Below are 24403 nucleotides of genomic sequence, written 5' to 3'. Positions count from 1 at the left end.
ACTGAAAATCGGTGTATAGCTGGAATAATCTTCATAGAAAGTCCTTGCAGTAGTACAGAAGAATCGGATTACAAACCACTGAGTTATGATTCGAAAGCCAACTCCGTGTAGCAAATGCGAGATCGAGATACTCTAATAGAACAGTCACCCTAATAGAGCATTCGGCTAATTCATTTACTCCATTACAGAATTTTATTACATCACAAGTTATTCTGTAGGGAGTTCAGCTGCAAACAGTTAATCTTATAGACAGTTCAGCAAGAAGACAGTCACCATGTGGAGAGTTAAGCAAATATACCACTATAGAGATTCAGAACATTACAAGTCACACTGAAGAAAGTTCAGCTATAAACAAGTCATGCACTGTGTAGAGAATTCAGCTACAATTAAGTCACTCTCTAGAGAATTCAGTTACACAGAATTCTGCTACACACAAGTCACTGTGGAGAGAGTTCAGCTACAAACAAATTACCCTTTAGAGTGATCAGCTACAAACAAAACACTTTGCAGGGTGTTCAACTGCAACAAATCAATTACCTTTAGAGCGATCAGCAATGAACAAATCAACACAAATCTACCTGTAGAGAGATCAGCTAGAAACAAATCACCCTGAAGAGAGTTCAGCTACAAAAAATCACCCTGTAGAGACATCAGCTAGAAACTAGACACAATGTAAGGAGTTCAGCTACAAGCAATCACCCTGTAGAGAGTTCAGCTAAAACAAATCAACCTGCAGAGAGATTAGCTACAAACAAATCACCTTATAGAGAGTTCAGCTACAAACAGATTACCTGTAGAGAGATCGGCTACAAACAAATCAACCTGCAGAGAGATCATCTATATACACACAAATCAACTTGTAGAGAGATCAGCTACAAACAAATCACCCTGTAGAGAGATCAGCTAGAAACTACACACAATGTAAGGAGTTCAGCTACAAACAAATCACCCTGTAGAGAGATCAGCTACAAACTAGACACAAAGTAAGGAGTTCAGCTACAAGCAAATTACCCTGTAGAGAGTTCATCTACAAACAAATCAACCTGTAGAGCAATCAGCTAGAAACAATTCACCCTGAAGAGAGGTCAGCTACAAAAAATCACCCTGTAGAGAGATCAGCTAGAAACAAATCACCCTGAAGAGAGGTCAGCTACAAAAAAATCACTCTGTAGAGAGATCAGCTACAAACAAATTGCCCTGTAGAGAGATCGGCTACAAACAAATCAACCTGCAGAGAGATCAGCTACACACAAATCAACTTGTAGAGAGTTCAGCTACAAACAAATTACCCTGTAGAGAGATCGGCTACAAACAAATCAGCCTGTAGAGAGTTCAGCTAAAACAAATCAACCTGCAGAGAGATCAACTACAAACAAATAACCTTATAGAGAGTTCAGCTACAAACAAATCTCCCTGTAGAGAGATCAGCTAGAAGAAGTTACCTTGTAGAGAGTTCAGCTTCAAACAAATCACCCTGTAGAAAGATCAGCTACAAACTAGTGACCTTGTAGAGACATCAGCTAGAAGAAGTTACCTTGTAGAGAGTTCAGCTACAAAGAAACCATTCTTTAAAGAGCTCAGCTGCAAACAAACCACCTGTACAGAATTCAGCTACAAATAAATCACCCTGTAGAAAGATGAGCTAGAAAAAGTTACCTTGTAGAGAGTTCAGTTACAAAGAAACCACCATGTAGAGAATTCAGCTACAAACTAGTGACCCTGTAAAGACATCAGCTAGAAGAAGTTACCTTGAGAGAGTTCAACTACAAAGAAACTATCATGTAGAAAGTTCAGCTACAAACAAATCTACCTGTAGAGAGATCAGCTAGAAGAAGTTACCTTGTAGAGAGTTCAGCTTCAAACAAATCACCCTGTAGAAAGATCAGCTAGAAGAGGTCACCTTGTAGAAAGTTCAGTTACAAAAAAACCACCATGTAGAGAGCTCAGCTACAAACTAGTGACATTGTAGAGACATCAGCTAGAAGAAGTTACCTTGTAGAGAGTTCAGCTACAAAGAAACCATTCTTTAAAGAGCTCAGCTGCAAACAAACCACCTGTACAGAATTCAGCTACAAATAAATCACCCTGTAGAAAGATGAGCTAGAAAAAGTTACCTTGTAGAGAGTTCAGTTACAAAGAAACCACCATGTAGAGAATTCAGCTACAAACTAGTGACCCTGTAAAGACATCAGCTAGAAGAAGTTACCTTGAGAGAGTTCAGCTACAAAGAAACCATTATTTAAAGAGCTCAGCTGCAAACAAATCACCTATACAGAATTCAGCTACAAACAAATCACCATGTAGAGAGATCAGCTAGAAGAAGTTAACTTGTAGAGAGTTCAGCTACAAAGAAACCATCATTTAGAGAGTTCAGCTTCAAATAAATCACCTGTAGAGAGTTCAGCTACAAAAAAATCTCCCTGTAGAGAGATCAGCTAGAAGAAGTTACCTTGTAGATCGTTCAGCTACAAACAAATCACCCTGTAGAGAGATCAGCTAGAAGAAGTTACCTTGTAGAGAGTTCAGCAACAAAGAAACCACCATGTAGAGAGTTCAGCTGCAAAGAAATCACCCTGTATAAAATTCTGCCACGAACAAATTGCCCTGTAGAAAGATCAGTTAGAAGAAGTTACCTTGTAGATAGTTCAGCTACAAACAAATCACCATGTAGAGAGATCAGCTAGAAGAAGTTAACTTGTAGAGAGTTCAGCTACAAAGAAACCATCATTTAGAGAGTTCAGCTTCAAACAAATCACCTATAGAGAGTTCAGCTACAAACAAATCTCCCTGTAGAGAGATCAGCTAGAAGAAGTTACCTTGTAGATCATTCAGCTACGAACAAGTCACCCTGTAGAGAGATCAGCTAGAAGAAGTTACCTTGTAGAGAATTCAGCTACAAAGAAAACACCATGTAGAGAGTTCAGCTGCAAAGAAATCACCCTGTAGAAAATTCTGCCAGAAACAAATTGCCCCGTAGAAAGATCAGTTAGAAGAAGTTACCTTGTAGAGAGTTCAGCTACAAAGAAACCATTCTGTAAAGAGCTCAGCTGCAAACAAATCACCTGTACAGAATTCAGCTACAAACAAATCACCCTACAGAGAGATCAGCTAGAAGAAGTCACCTTGTAGAAAGTTCTGTTACAAAGAAACCACCATGATGCAGGGATCACTCCGCCATCCAAATACTATATCTATGCAAAGCATAAAACTTTAGCGCTTGGCGCGCTGCGCGCGCCAAGCGCTAAAGTTTTATGCTTTGCATAGATATAGTATTTGGAAGTTGGAATTAATGAATTCCAATTTGCAAAGTTTATATTTTTAAGTGCTTCCAGCTTTTAATGCGATGGTTACGGTGGTTGCTGTGGCTTATAGGCGATAATTGAAGCCATTGTATACAGACCTTACTGTAAGATTTTCTAGGTTTTCTGTGTGGGCATTGTTTAAAGGAAGCATGCTAAATGCATTATCTACATTACACAGCTACAAGATACAGGCTTTGAGCTGCAGCACTAGCTCCTGCTAAACGTCGAACTATCCTAATAGAACAGTCAGTACAATTATTCATAAAAATGAAGTCATTGTGATTAATGATTTGGCTATAGCTATAACCACAAAATAATATGTTTGGAAGCATGATCATGAAGGCTTGCAATTGCAAGATGTGAAGACAGAGACTAGTCATCTAATCAGCGCTACATTGCTTGCAGTAGCCCAACACTTGCAGCTTCCTGTCAGGATAACTATGCAATTTAAGCGAGGTGGTTTTCAGTGTACATGTAGGACTGTTCAATTTATTGGACCATGTCTTCTCACTGACCAAAGATATATACTGCTGCTCCTGTGTCAAGTTCCATCACTAGGTGATTGCCATTCAGTTATTAAACAGGCACTTTGTAGCTTTCAGGAACTGTTGATGAGACTGAATGTACGTGGATTATGTCGGCAGTGGAATCTTCATCTGAAGGCTCAGTGTTCAGCTGTCGGAGGTCATCATTGTTAATGTGATCCACTCCATCCATTGCATTTGCCAGACTTTGTTTCTGAGGACTCTTTCTTATGACTGTTGTGACTCTGCTGTGTCCTCCTCTTTCCAGGAGCTTTGCTTCTGCCAGCTTTAGCAATGTGGTCTGTGCGAAAGCGCTTGCAATTGTTGCAAACCAACTAAACTACTCCTCGCCATTTGTTACATTTTAAGTTAACGAACAAGATGTATGAATAGATAGTTAACACAGAGCCATAACATGTACAAATTCTAAATATTATATTACAAGCACACATACAGAATATATTGTAAATCAGTTACACACACTTACATCAATAGAAGATTACATCATATGCAATTACAACATTTAAATGTATACAATCACATTGACTATCCTAATGTGTGTGTTACTTTAATTTTAGTTGTCAGTAAAATCTGGTTTTCCATCTTTTAAACCTAAACGTTAAGATCAGAATACACATAAAACTTGTTTTATGTTGCTTACCCACATACCAGTTGGTCAGATGTAAGACATAACTACTTGTGGTGTCTCCTCTTCATTGACCTCTCCTTCTCTTATTGACCCCTGCCTCGCACTTGCCTTTTATTTGTCACTTGACATACTAGCAGAGAGTTGATGACGAATAGCGGGCATGTCATCCTACAAATGTTTCAGCAGAGTGACTTTGACTGTTCGTCTAGAGTATTTATGATAGCAAGTGTTTCACAAAATTAATAGTCACTGTATGTGTTACCTCCTTTTTATCCATACTGCTGTCCTGAGATCGACACCATAACCATGAAAATCCTGTTTGAACTTTCTTTGGGCATAAGGTTCTTGTACAAACTAAATGCAGTAAAGACATTACCACAAAGTGCATACTGACACACTGCTATAACATACCGATGGAAGTGGTTGTTGAAATAGTAAAATAGATTGGTGTAGCCAAATGCCAACTGTAATACCTAACACGAAACAGAATTTTTCATACTGTATGTGGCAAGATGTTATACATACATAATATAAAGAACTTCGTGTGGGAGGATCATGCTCATGCACATTACGGGATACTAAGTATTGCAAGATCTAGAGGCTCCCTGCTATCAGACACCCTGCTATCAGACATCCAGAATGTACCCAGGTATCTTGGGATACTAAGTATTATAGGATCTAGAAGCTTCCCACTATCAGACATCCTGGGATGTACTCAGGTATCTCGGCATACTTAGTATTGTAGGATCTAGTGGATCCATGCTATGAGACGTCCTGGGATATACTCAGGTATCTCGGGATACTAAGTATAATGACTTCAGACACACTGATATGAATATTTAAAGTATCCTTTTAGAACTTCATGAGGTGACAAAGTTGCACTAGTTCAAAAGCAGCTCTCAAGATGCATGCTCAACCTCCTCTGGTCCCAGGTCATTGACCATCCCTTCATATTCCCATGCTCACCTGAGCGGTGACCTTCAACTCCTTCACTTTAGTTTAAAAGTATTAGTGTAACTCCTTCACAAAAGTGCACTCTTGTAAGATAGGGTATAGCTACTGTAGATAATGTATATAGGTTTCATCACTTTTGCAGGATTTTATCACTAAAAGCTTGATATATCGGTCATTATGTGATGTATAAGGGTCATTTGTAAATTTAAATATAATGTACCTTGAATAACACCTTCTATGAAATTTTTGAGCCTGGTGGGTGGGTCCTCGCGAAAATAGGTTTTACGTCAATTTTTACAGTAATTCCCCTTTGAAGCATTGTTTTCATGTTTAAATGGTGTGAGATGTCGTAAATGTCACAAAGGAGCTTTAAAATGTGTAACAGAACATGTGGGTGTGTCTTGTGGTCAGAATATGGACTTGAAATTGGGAGCAGATTTCACAGCTATTATTTCCGACTGGATATCAGTTCTGATGTTTGAAACTTATTTAATGGGTAAAGGTACTGTGTGTCTACGCATGCGTGAAAAATTGTGGTCAAGGAGGAGTTTCATTTTGAGATATCGATTTCCGTAAAAATTGCTAGATCTTCCATTCTATCAAGTTACCTTTCAATAGAACACTCCCACAACACATCAAATATGTACACCATACACCGACCAACTACCTGACAACATGTTACTATGTGGTTCTGGTCACAAAACATAACCATCGGCATTTCCAAGTACTGCAAGTAGTGATGTTCTATTTGGTTATGAGCAGAGCAGAACTTGGTCTCCTGTCCACCTTATTTGGATGCTATGGGAAGCCATATGAGGCAACTACACAATTTTTTTACAACTTTCACATATATATACAGAAACGAATGTTGTGTGGTGCACTTAATGATAGCTTAATTTACCCAAGCATATTGTATGTTACAAAGGTACGTTTCTTATGTGAAGCCATATAGTTTCATTTGATTAACCATCGTGATTATTATATATACAAGTAGATCGATCACTATTAAGTATTATAATGCACATCGTACTGTTTTTTTTTAATCACTTAATATTATAAGAAGTACGTACGAATGTATTATGCATCACTACACTATTATGTCACAATATTGATAATGAACAGATCTGGTGATGACAAACTTGGCACGACCACTGCATCAATACACCTCCATCGAAGAGACACTACTTCAAAGTTATTTAGTGTGCAACGGATTAGGTAAAACAAGTAAGTGTAAAAGAGGGACTCACTATGTACGATAGCACATCCACTCAATAGCACACTCAATCATTGTGTCATGGAGAAGTGGTAGATACAAAAAAGGCTTGGATGATACCAACATTTCGTTGCTACGTATATGGAATACGTTCAGAAGCAACAACATGCTTGTAACAAGCAACCCTAAGTGATGAATCTCATCTGTAAGTAAAAGAGATATAAATAATATAGTCCACTGGAGTGTATGCATGTGTGTGTTGTGTGTGTGTAGATATGTGTGCGCATGTGTGTAGTGTGTGTGTGCATGCGTGAATGTAGTGTGGTATGTGTAGTGCATGTGTGTGTGTGTGTGTGTGTGTGTGTGTGTGTGTGTGTGTGTGTGTGTGTGTGTGTGTGTGTGTGTGTGTGTAGTGTGTATGTGTACATGTACATGTATAGTGTGCGTGCGTGTAATATGTGTGTCTTTCTAGTTGGGTGTGTGTTATGTGCGTGTGATGTGGTGTGGTGTGTGTTGGGTCATGTAAGTGTGTATACAGTATGTATGCATGAATTTGTGTCTGTAGTATGTGTACATGCAAGTGTCTCTAGATATTAATGTGTACCAAAAATTAAATTTTACAATAGCTCATACACTGTATTCTAACATGTATGTTATATGTTACAATAATATATGTACCTTTCAATATAGTTGCTGCTTGAAATCATTGTAGCACTGTCAGACATACACATATTTATCAGATAATTTTTTTTTACAGCAATGAATCTGTAATAAGGAGTGACAAAGCCACGTGAAATCCTGACACACAATAACACAATAGTGTGATATAGTGAGGGGAAGGGCATCACGACACACAATAACATAGTGAGGGTAGGGGCATCACAACACACAATATTACAATAGTGTAACATAGTAAGGGGAGGGGCATCACAACACACAGTAATACAGTAGTGTAACATAGTGAGGGTAGGGGCATCACAACACACAGTAATACAGTAGTGTAACATAGTGAGGGTAGGGGCATCACGACACACAATAATACAATAGTGTAACATAGTGAGGGCAGGGGCATCACGACACACAATAATACAATAGTGTAACATAGTGAGGGCAGGGGCATCACGACACACAATAATACAATAGTGTAACATAGTGAGGGTAGGGGCATCACGACACACAATAATACAATAGTGTAACATAGTGAGGGTAGGGGCATCACGACAGACAATAATACAATAGTGTAACATAGTGAGGGTAGGGACATCACGACACACAATAATACAATAGTGTAACATAGTGAGGGTAGGGGCATCACGACAGACAATAATACAATGGTGTAACATAGTGAGGGTAGGGGCATCACAACACACAAAAATACAATAGTGTAACATAGTGAAGGTAGGGGCATCACAACACACAATAATACAATAGTGTAACATAGTGAGGGTAGGGGCATCACGACACACAATAATACAATAGTGTAACATAGTGAGGGCAGGGGCATCACGACACACAATAATACAATAGTGTAACATAGTGAGGGTAGGGGCATCACGACAGACAATAATACAATGGTGTAACATAGTGAGGGTAGGGGCATCACGACACACAATAATACAATAGTGTAACATAGTGAGGGTAGGGGCATCACGACAGACAATAATACAATAGTGTAACATAGTGAGGGTAGGGGCATCACGACACACAATAATACAATAGTGTAACATAGTGAGGGTAGGGGCATCACGACAGACAATAATACAATGGTGTAACATAGTGAGGGTAGGGGCATCACAACACACAAAAATACAATAGTGTAACATAGTGAAGGTAGGGGCATCACAACACACAATAATACAATAGTGTAACATAGTGAGGGTAGGGGCATCACGACACACAATAATACAATAGTGTAACATAGTGAGGGTAGGGGCATCACGACAGACAATAATACAATAGAGTAACATAGTGAGGGTAGGGGCATCACAAAACACAATAATACAATAGTGTAACATAGTGAGGGTAGGGGCATCATGACACACAATAATATAATAGTGTAACATAGTGAGGGTAGGGGCATCACAACACAAAATAATACAATAGTGTAACATAGTGAGGGTAGGGGCATTACGACAGACAATAATACAATAGTGTAACATAGTGAGGGTAGGGGCATTACGACAGACAATAATACAATAGTGTAACATAGTGAGGGGAGGGGCATCACGACGCACAATAATACAATAGTGTAACATAGTGAGGGTAGGGGCATCACGACGCACAATAATACAATAGCGTAACATAGTGAGGGGAGGGGAATCACGACGCACAATAATACAATAGTGTAACATAGTGAGGGTAGGGGCATCACAACACACAAAAATACAATAGTGTAACATAGTGAAGGTAGGGGCATCACAACACACAAAAATACAATAGCGTAACATAGTGAGGGGAGGGGCATCACGACGCACAATAATACAATAGTGTAACATAGTGAGGGTAGGGGCATCACGACAGACAATAATACAATAGAGTAACATAGTGAGGGTAGGGGCATCACAAAACACAATAATACAATAGTGTAACATAGTGAGGGTAGGGGCATCATGACACACAATAATATAATAGTGTAACATAGTGAGGGTAGGGGCATCACAACACAAAATAATACAATAGTGTAACATAGTGAGGGTAGGGGCATTACGACAGACAATAATACAATAGTGTAACATAGTGAGGGTAGGGGCATTACGACAGACAATAATACAATAGTGTAACATAGTGAGGGGAGGGGCATCACGACGCACAATAATACAATAGTGTAACATAGTGAGGGTAGGGGCATCACGACGCACAATAATACAATAGTGTAACATAGTGAGGGGAGGGGCATCACAACACACAAAAATACAATAGTGTAACATAGTGAAGGTAGGGGCATCACAACACACAAAAATACAATAGCGTAACATAGTGAGGGGAGGGGCATCACGACGCACAATAATACAATAGCGTAACATAGTGAGGGGAGGGGAATCACGACGCACAATAATACAATAGCGTAACATAGTGAGGGGAGGGGCATCACGACGCACAATAATACAATAGTGTAACATAGTGAGGGTAGGGGCATCACGACGCACAATAATACAATAGTGTAACATAGTGAGGGGAGGGGCATCACAACACACAAAAATACAATAGTGTAACATAGTGAAGGTAGGGGCATCACAACACACAAAAATACAATAGCGTAACATAGTGAGGGGAGGGGCATCACGACGCACAATAATACAATAGCGTAACATAGTGAGGGGAGGGGAATCACGACGCACAATAATACAATAGCGTAACATAGTGAGGGGAGGGGTATCATAGCTTCACAACTTAGGGGTGGGAGACATATACACAAAATCATATGGTACTACTGTGTTTTATTGAGTACTTTATGGTTGCATGCATGTCCACTAGGCCAAGCCGTAGAAAATTTCTATGATGTATTATGTGGCCATTGCAAAGTGGCATTAATTTAGTGCAGTGTGAAACGTGTCTATTTTAACTAGTAGTGTTACATAAAAAATCTGACTGGTTATTGGCAAACCATATATCGTCCGCATTTTTGCATATCGCTATCAGATCGTCACCAAAACAGACATGTTTAAGTGCAACAAATAATGTTTGCAAATGCATTTTCTGCAATGCAATTATCTTTGGCTGATTGCAAAATTCTAGCTTCACTTTGATTTTCGCCTTGACCAAGGATGAACACTAGAGTACAGGATATATTGGAGTGCCACCATGATATAGGCCTGTCAAGGCTAAAATTAATTTATTGCTAAAGCTATAGAACTTTGTTACAATCAAGGGTGTAGGCAGTGGGGGGTTCGGATGAACCCCCCTTTCAGAAGCAGAATTTCTTAAAAATTAAAAATCACACCAAATCTTACAGCCCTGTAGCTCTCCGGTAGCTATTTGCCCACTGGTGCTCCTTTGTACTACTCTTGAGGGTCACATCACATTAATGCTGAACCATATCTATTGCATCACATGATCAATTGTGTACGTGATGCATGGTTGAAATGGCGTTAGTGAAATGGCGAAGGACTGTTCTATGGTTTATTACAAGGCAGAACTTGAGTGGTCGTGTTATACATGCGTCAGGTTAGCACAAACTGTGAATTGTTGATGTATATTTACCTGATGAATGATTTGTTTATTTGGTAAATGTTGTGGGCACATGATGTCTCCAACATACTGGAGTACAAGCCATGTCTGAAGTTATTGACCATCAACAGCTGGATCAGCTGAGAGCTGAGAATAATGTTTAGCTGGAAAAAAGTATTGCCAACTAAGGGACTCGAGTGTGGAGGGCTTCCGTGCACTAGGAAATTGAAGTTGGCTGTCAGTATGCTGTCTGGAAGTAAAGATAAGTTAGTTTTACAATAGGCTTATAGTTTCTATAGCTGCATAAACAGCAGTGTGTAGGTTTTAGCTAGTTAGATGCACAAACAGCACCTTTTAATCTTACTGCCTAAGGGCATATTTTGTGTATGCACTATTTTAGTAACATGGTCTAGGGGAAGCACCCAGGCCTTCCTCTTAAGACATTCCACTTTAAATCCGAACCTCCTTCAAAAAAATCCTGGCTACGCCCCTGATGATGCTTACAATAAAACCTAACAGTACACATTTAAACAGTATGCTTAGTAAGGACAAGCTCTCAGCTCAAAAGTTATATACAATTATTGATACATTTAGAACAATTTAAATGTACTTTACAAAAATGTACTAAATTCAAGAGTCAAGTGCAACTTTTAGTGAAAGTCAGAAGTCAAAGCATATTTTTTGAGGTTGACCACTTTGACTGAGGATGAACATAGGAGTACAGGATATGTTGGTGTGGCACCCCCTCACTGTTTATATATATATAACTAGGCACTAAGGTGTTTTAGTATTACGAAAACACTCTCCAACAAATCTGTGTGACACTATCTTTCAAGTTAAGCGCAAGAGTGCTGTCTTAAAACATCATATTGCATCTTAGCTACCTGTCACTTGATGCAGTGGTTATTCAAACATTTATAAGTATTCTCCACTAATTTGCAGTGGTGTTTTAGTAGATCAAAATATCAAGGTAGTGTTACTTGTAATATTGTAGAATGAATAGACCGTATTCCAAATGATGTCACACGGATTTTCTATTCGGGGGATTCTTATATTTTCGAGTATTATCACCAATGGCGATCGAGATTTCAAAGATTGATATAGAAGCTAACAAACTAGATATCGAGGCGAAATTACCAGGTTTGGTTATTACAGCAAAGAAACAATAGTTTTTCTTCTAAACTTTGAAAACCAGCTGAAAATTTTTAACCTGGCATTAGAGAATAGATTTTATACCCTTATAATTGTACCTGTTAGTTTTAGGCCAATATCTTCTTCCAGGGTTGAATAGCGATTTGAATATTATTAAGCCCCATTGGAACTCTCACTCGAAATTGTTAGAATACCCCAAATAGCCACAGCCATTTTATTTTGTGACGTCATTTGGAATACGGTCTATTGTGGCACTGTTCAAGTGTGATGGTACAGCATTTAATCAAGAAAAAATTTCCTGACCTTATACTTTATGTATAATTGACACATTTAATTCAGCAGGTGGCTACATTAGGCAGGTCACAATTGACATTCTTCATAAGAATGGTCAGCTAGACATATTCTGGGACCATCACATAGTGTTATGTGCCATCCCTCCCCATTGTTAAATAGACTACCGACTACCCAGCTTGTCAGTGCTAGGACAGCCGTGTATCATCCCCATACCTTTCGCGTTCCAGTCAAAATGTAGCACGCGCTTCTTTTCTCCCGTTAGCGTACGCAAATACATGTCTTATCACCATTCGCCACTATATACTCCTCTGACAGCAACCTCTCGTCCACTGTTGTCACAAAGTACACCCCAATGTAAGCGCCTGGCATGAAAAAAGGGCGGATTGTCGTTTGATAAAACATTTCAAATCGATCGATGGAACAAAAATAAGATGGCGTTGAGAGAATGCTGAAACTTTACTAAGGAAAAGCCAGTCGTGTTTCATTGTCAGCTGAAAGTAAATCACCGATAAACACCTCTGCTGTGATAATGATTTGTTTAAACCCAGACTCGAATAGATTTGACGTCACCAGGTGGATCTACCAGCAACTTCAAGCCAAAATGGTATGTTTTTTTAAAAATTCATAGCCAGGTGTTAACCCCTCGTAATCGCTACACTTTATGCAGAAGTATGGTATATACGGTGTGCTTTAGGTCCTACACCCAGACCCAAAGGTGTAACCCTCGCGTATGGAAAGTTCCCCAATGGGTGCCTATACTTTGGCCATCGATTTTTTTAAATAGCTCATGACCTAGGATTTCCGGTAACGCCCTCTGCAGGGTAATTCGATCGGATTCAGTAGCCCTATCAGCCATATGGTTAAGCAAATGCAGTTTATCTGATGCCTGTCACAGCACGTAGGCTATTTATACCTTGTGTGCAGTAGCTAATAGACCTCTACTAGACCTCAAACCATACTTTCAAATACAATACACATTATGCTCCTTCTTTGTTCAACCTGTAACATTCTTTGTTAGTTACTGGATTTGACACTTAAGTATGCTTAGCTATATATTCCGGCACAGTATAGAAACTTGTGGTTAGTGGGTACTAGAAGAAAGAACTAAACTGGCAAGCAGCCATATAGTTCTTAATTACCTAGCTAAACCTCTATGTCAGAGTAGCTAGCTAACTACGTGTCAAATCTAGTATCTAATAAAGAATGCTACAGGTCGAACAAAGAAGGAGCATAATGTGTATTGTATTTGAAAGTATGGTTTGAGGTCTAGTAGAGGTAGCTAGTAGCTACTGCACACAAGGTATAAATAGCCTACGTGCTGTGACAGGCATCAGATAAACTGCATTTGCGTAACCATATGGCTGATAGGGCTACTCAATCTGATCGAATTACCCTGCAGAAGGGAGAACAGCAAGCTGATGTGTTCATGCATCAAGTGACTACTGAAAATCTCCGCCGCTTGTTTCAGGTTAGCTATAGCTAGCTAACAGAGGGACGTGGATCTACCTTGCAGGATTGCTATGGCTAGCTATATCATAGCTATACGTACAGTGTATAATGGTGTTTTTTATTTTTTATATATTTTTTTTGTTTTAAACTAGCTATAGCTAAGTACTTCATAGATTGCATTTTTTTCCTTTCACATACAGGTTGACCCTTCAGTCGTCTTCTTGAAGGACAGTATTGACGAATCGATGTATTTTCCAAGTGAGAATGGGACCTTTAACCTGTCTCAAGAAGGTGTGATGCCCTTTTCAACTCTACTGGTGGAAGGCAGGAACTTGACAGAGGGCCGTACCAGGACCCCAACTGGGACCCCATCTTCCCATGTCCAGTCTTTAAACAGCAGCAACAGCAGTATACCCGGGACCAATCCACCTGTACATGTACTTGCATCGTCCACTCCCTACCAGGGGTCATCTAACTCTATGTTCAGATCGGTGGTGGCAAGGCGTCCTCCACCATCTTCCACTGTGAAACTGGTGCAAGCCAAGCTAACAAAGAACGGCAGGACAATAAGGTTTCATGATAAAGCCCAGATATTTGTGAATATCACAGAATCTACAGCTCACACTGAGTTTATATTGGCTGCGATACAACAAAAGTGGGGATCGGATCACGTTATTGTGACAAATAATGGCCTAAAAATTGAAAATTCATCTGCCACTCAAGGTAGCTAGCTGTATGTAAAAGCAATGTGCATATACTGTACACAGTAACAATACAGGACTTGTGGTTTACCGTATGTATAACTTTATCATTTTCAGGGTTAGCTTTCTGGAAGGCACCCAGAAGGAAATTATATGCCATGACACAGAGGGATCTCAATATGATTCAAGATGATGCTGACGATGACATTGACGAAGAGCTGGCACCTCGTGCTGCCAAAAGGATCAAAAATGAACTGAGGGATATGAGGGATGAGTTTAGAGGCTTAAGATCAATCATTGAAAGGACATTGCCAATCTCATTAAGGGACAAATTGAAAGATATATTAAAATGTTGTATATGTCAGGTGGTCCCGATAAGGCCACCGATGGTTGTATCAATGTGCTGCAAGTCAATCGTAGGATGTGAACAATGTGTTCAGCAGTTGCTGGCAACCAGTCATTCAGCAAATTGCCCGCTGTGCAGGGACACGGACTTTGAGACTGTCAAAGTTCTCGGTCTTGATGGCTTGATTACTGCTGTAAGCAGTTACTTAGAAGATGAGACTGACACTGCTGGAGATGAGAGTTGACCAAAGTTAAACTGTATAGCTAGCTAGTAGTTTGTTGTAACCTTCTTCATTATTATAATTACAGGTATATTTCACTTGAATTAATATTTGTTATTGTAGTCATTGTAGCTATCTAGCTACATTGCTCATATTATTTATTATTTGTATTGTAAGTGATCACATGCAATCTTTAAATTGACATTAAATTTAAAACAAACAAGTTGAAAGTCAAGGAGAGGATGGGGATGGGGTTTAGAGAAACTAAAATAAAACTAGATGATATCTGGCTGTATATGACTGTTGACATGAAAGTGCTTATAATACAGGTTACGTAGCAACGCGCATGATCAACCAAGTCTCACGATCACGTGACAAATTCAAAATTATAGCGGTTTTCACGAGTGATCCGGCATGACTGGAGAAGAAGCAGTGAAGATTTGCAACAGACATGGACCATGGGCTATGAAATACACTAGTAAGTGTTCCGTATTCTACAGTATATGCATATACATGCACGCATGTTCCCAAGCTACGTAGCTAGCTAACCAACCAGGACTGAAGGCTGCAGAGCTCAGTTGCCGTGTCATGTGTATCTATAGCTAGCTAGCTAAGTACAAATGTGAATTTATTTGTCAAATCCCCTAGTGTCAAGGGAGAAAGGCTACGTAAAATAAAAAACAAGTGGAAAAAAAAATTTTAGATGGAAGACATTCAAAACAATTAGACCAGACCTCAAACAATGGAAGTGACCAGTGCTAATTATAACCAGTGCTACCACATTGGCTTCTAAAATAAATTGCCAGAACAACAACAACAAAAAACCACTCCTTTTTCTATTATGCAATCCATGTGGTACATAAATATAACTTCTATTGTTCAACCAACCATTGTACCATTTAACCAGTGTGGTTTTGTTTCATTTGGGATTACCATATGTGTGCATCGAACCACTGGACTGAACTATACTATGACCACCCTTCTATTTCCATTCTGCAATCCATGTGGTACATATATATTTTATTTTATTTCGATTGTTTAACAATTGCAGTGTGATTGTGCCATGTATCATGTGTGTGTATGTGTGTGTGTGTGTGTGTGTGTGTGTGTGTGTGTGTGTGTGTGTGTGTGTGTGTGTGTGTGTGTGTGCGTGCAAGTACGGCAAACATGTGGAGAGTGTGTGAAAAAGGGGGGGGGGAATCATGACTAGCACAAGTAAAGTACCGGTGGAGGAGAGGATATATAGTTTGTGCAGTACATCAAAAGGTGCATACAACCACTTTATGGCTATAATTATATGATCGTTTTACAATCATATCGCTTCATACGTCCAAACAATTTCAAATCTAGCCAGGCTTGTAGTCAGTGTAGCTATACGGCCAGACCATATGACAATTATATGATATTTTTATTAATTAATTTAAAAATAATTTTCCTTTGTCTTCCCCAGCATATCATCTGCTATATAGTTATTAGCCAGTTGATTTATTTTTGTTTATTCATTTTTTTGTTTTAAAAAAAAAGTTATGGTACAGCTACAAGCTAACAATACATGCAGTTGATATATAGATGGCTAGATTGTGGTGTAGATGAAATGTACAAGTCGTGCATGTTGTCTCAGTCGAAATTAAAGCAGGCAGGACACTTTTTTTTTTTTAGATGGAAGACATGCAAAACAATTAGACCAAGCCTCAAACAATGGAAGTGACCAGTGCTAATTATAACCATTGCTACCACATTGGCTTCTAAATTAAACAGCCAGACACACACACAAAAAAACCACTCCTTTTTCTATTATGCAATCCATGTGGTACATAAATATAACTTCTATTGTTCAACCAACCATTGTACCATTTAACCAGTGTGGTTTTGTTTCATTTGGGATTACCATATGTGTGCATCGAACCACTGGACTGAACTATACTATGACCACCCTTCTATTTTCATTCTGCAATCCATGTGGTACATATATATTTAATTTAATTTCGATTGTTTAACAATTGCAGTGTGATTGTGCCATGTATCATGTGTGTATGTGTGTGTGTGTGTGTGTGTGTGTGTGTGTGTGTGTGTGTGTGTGTGTGTGTGTGTGTGTGTGTGTGTGCAAGTACGGCAAACATGTGGAGAGTGTGTGAAAAGGGGGGGGGGGGGGAATCATGACTAGCACAAGTAAAGTACCGGTGGAGGAGAGGATATATAGTCTGTGCAGTGCATCAAAAGGTGCATACAACCACTTTATGGCAATAATTATATGATCGTTTTACAATCATATCGCTTCATACGTCCAAACAATTTCAAATCTAGCCAGGCTTGTAGTCAGTGTAGCTATACAGCCAGACCATATGACAATTATATGATACTTTTATTAATTAATTTAAAAATAATTTTCCTTTGTCTTCCCCAGCATATCGTCTGCTATATAGTTATTAGCCAGTTGATTTATTTTTGTTTATTCATTTTTTTGTTTAAAAAAAAAATTATCGATTTGACAGTTATGGTACAGCTACAAGCTAACAATACATGCAGTTGATATATAGATGGCTAGATTGTGGTGTAGATGAAATGTACAAGTCGTGCATGTTGTCTCAGTCGAAATTAAAGCAGGCAGGATACTTTTTTTTTTAGATGGAAGACATGCAAAACAATTAGACCAAGCCTCAAACAATGGAAGTGACCAGTGCTAATTATAACCATTGCTACCACATTGGCTTCTAAATTAAACAGCCAGACACACACACACAAAAACCACTCCTTTTTCTATTATGCAATCCATGTGGTACATAAATATAACTTCTATTGTTCAACCAACCATTGTACCATTTAACCAGTGTAGTTTTGTTTCATTTGGGATTACCATATGTGTGCATCGAACCACTGGACTGAACTATACTATGACCACCCTTCTATTTTCATTCTGCAATCCATGTGGTACATATATATTTTATTTTATTTCGATTGTTTAACAATTGCAGTGTGATTGTGCCATGTATCATGTGTGTGTGTGTGTGTGTGTGTGCGTGCGTGTGTGTGTATGTGTGTGTGTGTGCGTGCGTGTGTGTGTGTGTGTGTGTGTGTATCTTGATCATGTAGCTGCTAGACAAATAATAGGGGCACATGACACCTCACTAGCCAATATGACTATAACCCTGGGCATTGGGGAGGAGGCATTGGTAGTTTATGTAACATGACCCAGGCACTCAGTATTCCCAGAGTGCCTTTGCACTGATACTCTATAGCACCATGTAACTATAGATTCCCTGTAGACATAATTAAACATTACATTATATTTGTTTTATTCTTCTAGTTGAATTAACAATATTACTTTATTTTTTTTATAGATAGCTAATTAACCATAAGATTACAACCTGCTCATGGATTGCTTTACATTGTATCAAGAGAAAATTAAAGTGTAGCTGTACAGAAGGAGACCAAAGTGAGTAGTAGTGATTAGCATACGGGCTGTGTTTTATTTGCTTATGTTTGCTGTTGTTACAGGCTACTGGCCTAAAACACATGGATACAATTAACTCACATGGATGCAATTAACTGTAGTTATAATTATATATAGCTAATGATGTTAAAAATATTACCATTTTTTTGTTGTGTGTGTATGTGTGTGTATGTGTACATATGTGTGTGTACAGATGTATACAGTTTCACTGTAGCTACATAAGAAGCTAATTGAAGTGTATTTTTTGTTGCACCTATAAATGTCAAGCCCCACCCCCAGTAGGGTGGATATAGTGGGGATTTGATGAAGTGGAAAGTCAAATTCCCCTACCTAGCTGGGACGAATTATATAATTATTAGGTCAAATCCCACATATAGTCCCATGCACCATGTGACGAAGGGGATTTGACATAAAAAAAGTACTTGTGCTGCCCAACCCCCACATATCCCGTACTGGCTTGGTGGGAGTGGGGTTGACATTGATAGGTCAGTGCATGATTACGTGATTCAGTACTGATGTAGCAAGTATTGAAATGCTCAGTGCAGGCCTCCAGTAGCAATATAATTATACTAACTGCAATTAGCTACTTAGCTCTATTGTTATGTGAAGATTAGATCTTATCTAGCTAGCTATCATTGCTTGTTAATTAATCTCAACTAGAGGGGATGCGCTAATTATAATGTACAGATAGTTAGGCCAATGAAACTTGATTACTAGTTTCTCGCTCAGATTTTTGAAATTTTGATGCGGGCGGGTGGTTTTTATTCATTATTCATTATTGCCTACTCAGGGTGTGCTGAGATCAGAAACCTTCATATTGTCACTAAAGTGTTGTAAAATTGCATGGATAACACTTCTCATTTGAATAAAAAGAATATTAGTACTCCTGGCATGCCTATAATAAAGTGACTTCTTTATTAGAGTAAAAGTGACTGCTCTATTAGAGTATTTCGATCTAAATTGCCAATAATGAAATTCCATGCGGGTGCTAGTGAAGGGATGTGGGCGGTGACGCGAAACTGCTAATCAAGTTTCATTGGCCTTAGTTAGCCTCAGGGCCAGCCGCTTACACTCATTGTATAGACGCGAGAGGCGCAGTTCAACAATAGCTAATTGGTTGGCACCATGCAAATAAGTAGCTACAGGTATATAGCCTCGAATATATAGCCATGGCTGGGATACGCTTGCTGGATGAGTTGGAAGAGTTCATAAGGGATAAAATAGAGAAGGAGCGATGGACCCACAAACGTATGAGTCTTCACCTGCAATACAAATATCCTAGCAGGAAAGGACTGAGTGTTCGCTCATTGGAGAGGTTTGTATACATATAGCTAGCTAAGTAGCTTGGTACATGAACCTACTGTATATAGCTACAAACAGCTGCAAGCCCGTTGAAGAGTCAGAACTGTATTATTATTATTATTGTTTACTGAGCAGTCAGCCCTGCTGGTGTGCTCAGGAATCACATAAACAAATACATTAGGTACAATAATATGATTGGAGTCTAGCTGTAAATAGATCAGTATCTGCAATTTCAATTGTGTCAGTTGGTAGTATGTTCCACTCGTTTATTGTTCTTGAGAAATAGCTGTTTTGGTATGCCGTGGTGGATGAGGTAGGTAAAATATAGTGAAGATGGTGGTATTGTCTTGTTGGTCGTGTTTTTGGTAAGTAATAATGAGGAATTTGGAGTGATAACTGTTGGTAGTGTATCTTATGCAATATTTGTAACCTAGATAATTTCCGACGAATTTGTAATGTAGGCCATTTCAGCTGATCCAACATTAGAGAAACTGAACTGAATCTGCCATAGTCATTCAACACCCAGCGCGCTGCTCTTCGTTGTACTTTCTCTAACTCTGAAATATCTCCAACGTGGTAGGGATCCCAGACAGCAGATGCATACTCTAGTTGTGGTCTCACCATTGTTAGGTAAGCTGATTCTTTAACTTGTTTTGAACATTTGTTTAGATTGCGTTTTAAGAAATTGAGTGTTCTAGATGCTTTATTGACAACATTTGATATGTGAGGTGACCAAGACAGTGATTTATGAATTAAGACTCCTAGGTACATATGTTGATCAGATATGTCTAGTATGTGACTGTGAAGTGTGTAGTCGTAAGTGAGTGGTGATAAGGATCTCGTGCAACGTATAACTGTACATTTACTAATATTGAACTTAAGTTGCCAAGTATCGGCCCATTCTGACAGTTTATTTAAATCTTCTTGAAGTCTGTTGATGTCTTCTACACTATTGATAACTCTATAAAGCAAGCAATCATCAGCGAACAGGCGGAGTGGTGAGTTGATGTCTTTAGTTATGTCATTTATATACAATAAGAACATTAGAGGTCCAAGAACTGCCTTGTGGTACCCCAGACATTACCGACACTGGACTAGAGGATTCACTATTTAAAACAACACACTGAGTACGTTGGGTAAGCCAAGTTTGGATCCAGTTATAAGTACTGCCATTAATTCCATAATATCTTAGTTTGGTCATTAAGCGTTGGTGTGGTACTGTATCGAATGCTTTAGAAAAATCCAATAGGATGATATCTATTTGTTTCTGATGGTCTAGAGCAAAGGATATGTCTTCTGTAAGAGTAATTAGTTGAGTTATGCATGAATGATTAGATCTGAACCCATGTTGATTTTCAATTAATATGTTGTTTTCGTTTAGATGGTTGATGATGGAATGATATATAATGTGTTCCATAACCTTTGCACAAATGGAGGTCAAAGATATGGGGCGATAATTACTAACACTACTGTGGTTACCTTTCTTGAATACTGGACATATATTGGCTTTTAACCAATCAGATGGCAATGAGTTAGTTGACAGAGAATGATTGAAAATTATGTGTAATATTGGTGTTATTTCATCTGCGCAATGCTTCAAGATGTAAGGGGATATACGGTCGGGACCACTAGCTTTATTTGTATCAAGTGTTATAAGTAACTTATGTATTCCAGATTGTGAGATAGATATATCAGTCATGTTGGGTACTTCAGTATTACTATCCATAGTAGGCATTGTTAACAAGTTTTCCTTTGTAAACACAGATTTAAAGTGATTATTCAAAGCATTTGCTTTGTCTTTTGCATGATGGATTGTTTGGTCACCTATAAGTAATGTCGGAATATCATGTTTATCTTGTTTTTTGGCTCTGATGTATTTCCAAAATTGTCGACGATTTCCACTGAAGGAGTTATTAAATAATCTGCTGTAATAGTTATTGTGTGCTGCTCTCACTTTCGAATTTATAGAATTCTTTAATTTACGATAAGCATCCCAATCAGATTGTAAAGCGGTTCTTTTAGCTTTGTTGTACAAACGTTTTCGAACTTTCATATCCTTTTTCATTTGTCTATTTATCCATGGCAGTCTATTACTTGATTTATTTACTTTGTGTGGAACATGATCAAGAACAGCCTTGTGAACTGTTTGCTTAAACTCTTGCCATAGCTGATCAACAGATCTAGACTGAGGGTTACTGAGCAGGAAAGCATTTCTAAAGGTTATGAGATCATCTTTTATTGATTGAATATCTCCTTTATGGTATAAAGCAACTTTGTGTTGGTTTCTACTTGATGTTGGTTTATGAATTATGTCAAAATCAAATATTATAGCATCATGATCAGAAATACCAGGTACAATGTCAAGATCAGAAATTCTTGGGTAAGAAGAAAATACTAAGTCCAATACACTATTCTGACGTGTTGGAAACTGTACAAACTGCTCAAGACCAGCGTCATTAATTACATCTATGAACAAGTTATTCAGTCCACTTCCATAAGTTGGTACACTAATTTGGCCATAACCAGTACTCCAGGAAATACCTGGAAAATTAAAATCTCCTATTAGTAGGATGTTCGGTGGAGAGTTTGATCGGTTCAGTAAGTTGGTTATAGATAAACGGAGTTGTTCTATGGGATATGAATCAGTATTTGGTGGGCGATAGAATATACATACATGAATAGGACATCGGTTCAACAGTGTAATTTTGGCCCAAATTAGTTCAGCTTCTGTATCCAGCGATGGTTCTTCTACAACATTTAAACATTTCTTTATACACAAAAAGACACCACCACCACCCATAGTACGATCTTTCCTAAACACATTATAATAATCAGGAAATATCTCAGGCGTGAAAAAAGATTGATCAAGGTGAGATTCACTTCCTCCTATCACATCTGGATTATGTTCATCCACTAGTGCCAAGAACATTGCCTTTTTGGTGTCACTTCTCAAACTGCAACAGTTAAGACTTAAAATTTTTAGCTTGGAATCACTTGTTTGAGTAGCATGGACATCTGGGGTAGTTAAAATATCAGTATTTTCACAAGAATGACTAATCTTATCTTTACCATCAGGAACTCTGTAATGCTTCCGTAGAGGGAGCATTACTTGCAGCACCTTGGCTATTGTATCTTCTAAGTACAATTTCACCATTTAATATCATCAGACCCTTTTCACCTTTTTCTCTCCTTTGTTTTAGTTCTTGTACCAGTTTCCTATGTTTCTCTCGTTGGTATTTAGTCATGTCTGTGGTGATATAAACATCCTTATATTCAGAGTGACGTCGAAGGTAATAAGAATGAGACACTAAGAATTCTTTATGTGACAAATCGTCAACTACAACGAGTAGTGGTCTAGCCCTGTTTTCAACATGTTTACCCAATCGTAGAATTTTGGTAACATTAACATTGATGTCAAAGATCCGTTTACAGAGGTCGATAAACCATGTCTTGTCTCGTGAAGGATCAGTTTCTGGTAAATTGTAGATGATAACATTATTCTTTCTACGCTCTCTGTCATCTAATTCTTCAGCAACAGTTAGGAATGTTGAAGCAGGAGAATGTATGACTGGTGATTTTTCTGTAATAATCATCTCTGAAGCTGCCCCAACTTCATTATGTAACACATTATTTCGAGAGGTCAAGTCATCAATTTTGTTGGCTACTTCAGAAATTAGCCGGTGCAAATTTGTTTGTTCAGCTTGTAAGCAACGCAAGGAAGGGAAATCAACTTGTTGTTGAAGATTAACATGGTGATCATGAACAAGTTGTTTAATGCGACTACTACAATGATTAGCCTCACAATAGTATGATATGTTGCTAACCTTAGCACATAAAACATTAAATTTGTCATACAAATCATTGGAAATACCCTCACAGCCTGCATGAGCCCAGGTTCCACACAGGTCACATTGTACAGCCTTACTTTCAGAGCAACATTCCTTACTACAGTGTGGACATACATCCCCAAGAAGTGATTTGACAATGGTGTCCCTTCTGGCCTCTGGAGTAGAACTTCCTTGGTATTTCTTCGCCTGGTTAGCCTCTGGGGATACAGAATCTGGCTGTAATTTACGTTTTATCGGACCTTCGCCTTCTGCCATTGCCAGCCTGCCGCAATTCTAATTGCCGCGCATTCACTGTCAAAAAAACGGAACACACAACAACAGCTTCCACAGTTAATCTCCAAACCTCATTTGGTACCGTTAAAACACCACGGTACAACAGCTTATAAGTTTGTGACGGCCAGGAATAGACGAGTTCGTAGAGTAGAAAATTACCGCCGCCACGATCACGTGAGTCTTTTTTTTTGTATTATATATATAGTTACTTACAGTTGCAAAAAGAGCTCACTAGTGCTGCATACGTAGGTAATAGCTATGGGTATATAACTATAGATAATATAACTAGCTATATAAAGGGTCCGTGCATTCAGTTTTCAACAATAATTAATTGCATCATGTTTGATTGAGACGGGCTAACAAGCTAGATTACCGCGTAAGTAGCTAGTAATTTTTTTTTACCTACTTGTCCACATGTGTTTGTGTAGCTTGTATGTATACATGCATGCATGCTCTACAGTGAATATTACCAGTCTAGCCCCACATTGAAGCGCAAACATTAGGTACTATATTGTATACCAGACCAGACGATCACCATTATTATGATCATGAATAGTC

General features: G+C 38.5%; 1 protein-coding gene and 3 long non-coding RNA genes across 6 annotated transcripts; 2 read left to right on the top strand and 2 right to left on the bottom strand.

Moving 5' to 3' along the window:
* Positions 1-4184: 4184 nt before the first annotated feature.
* LOC136256218 (uncharacterized) lies at positions 4185-5478 on the bottom strand. 2 transcript variants are annotated; one of them, XR_010701381.1, is made up of 5 exons: positions 5442-5478; positions 4887-4948; positions 4738-4829; positions 4496-4680; positions 4185-4438 (listed from the first exon to the last, which is right to left on the bottom strand). It is a non-coding gene; the product is annotated as an uncharacterized lncRNA (long non-coding RNA). The 2 variants fall into 2 exon arrangements; XR_010701380.1 differs by having other exon boundaries at positions 4413-4438; positions 4488-4680.
* A 920-nt stretch (positions 5479-6398) lies between these two features.
* Positions 6399-12638, bottom strand: LOC136256280 (uncharacterized). Its single transcript, XR_010701423.1, has 3 exons — positions 12469-12638; positions 7321-7407; positions 6399-6845 (listed from the first exon to the last, which is right to left on the bottom strand). It is a non-coding gene; the product is annotated as an uncharacterized lncRNA (long non-coding RNA).
* On the top strand, positions 10496-15069 carry LOC136256279 (uncharacterized). Of its 2 annotated transcripts, none has more exons than XM_066049199.1 (3): positions 10496-11075; positions 13905-14427; positions 14523-15069. In XM_066049199.1, the coding sequence occupies exons 2-3, from the start codon at positions 13950-13952 to the stop codon at positions 14993-14995; spliced, it is 951 nt and encodes a 316-aa protein (XP_065905271.1). In that variant the 5' UTR covers positions 10496-11075; positions 13905-13949; the 3' UTR covers positions 14996-15069. The 2 variants fall into 2 exon arrangements, with proteins under 2 accessions (XP_065905271.1, XP_065905270.1); XM_066049198.1 differs by lacking the exon at positions 10496-11075 and adding an exon at positions 12654-12859.
* Positions 15070-15344: 275 nt separating this feature from the next.
* LOC136256729 (uncharacterized) lies at positions 15345-18654 on the top strand. The gene is made up of 3 exons (XR_010701626.1): positions 15345-15449; positions 18310-18404; positions 18467-18654. It is a non-coding gene; the product is annotated as an uncharacterized lncRNA (long non-coding RNA).
* The last annotated feature ends 5749 nt before the right edge of the window (positions 18655-24403 follow it).

Source organism: Dysidea avara, chromosome 5, assembly GCF_963678975.1.
Source record: "Dysidea avara chromosome 5, odDysAvar1.4, whole genome shotgun sequence".
NCBI classification, from domain to species: Eukaryota; Metazoa; Porifera; class Demospongiae; order Dictyoceratida; family Dysideidae; genus Dysidea; species Dysidea avara.
This window is presented reverse-complemented; position numbering and strand designations above follow the sequence as displayed.

Excerpts from the sequence above, each read along its gene's own strand:
- LOC136256279 (XM_066049198.1), top strand. The coding sequence starts at position 12,785 with ATGATTTGTTTAAACCCAGACTCGAATAGATTTGACGTCACCAGGTGG. Across the intron at positions 12,860-13,904 it reads AGCAACTTCAAGCCAAAATG|GTTGACCCTTCAGTCGTCTT; the intron begins GTATGTTTTTTT and ends TTTCACATACAG. Across the intron at positions 14,428-14,522 it reads AAATTCATCTGCCACTCAAG|GGTTAGCTTTCTGGAAGGCA; the intron begins GTAGCTAGCTGT and ends TATCATTTTCAG.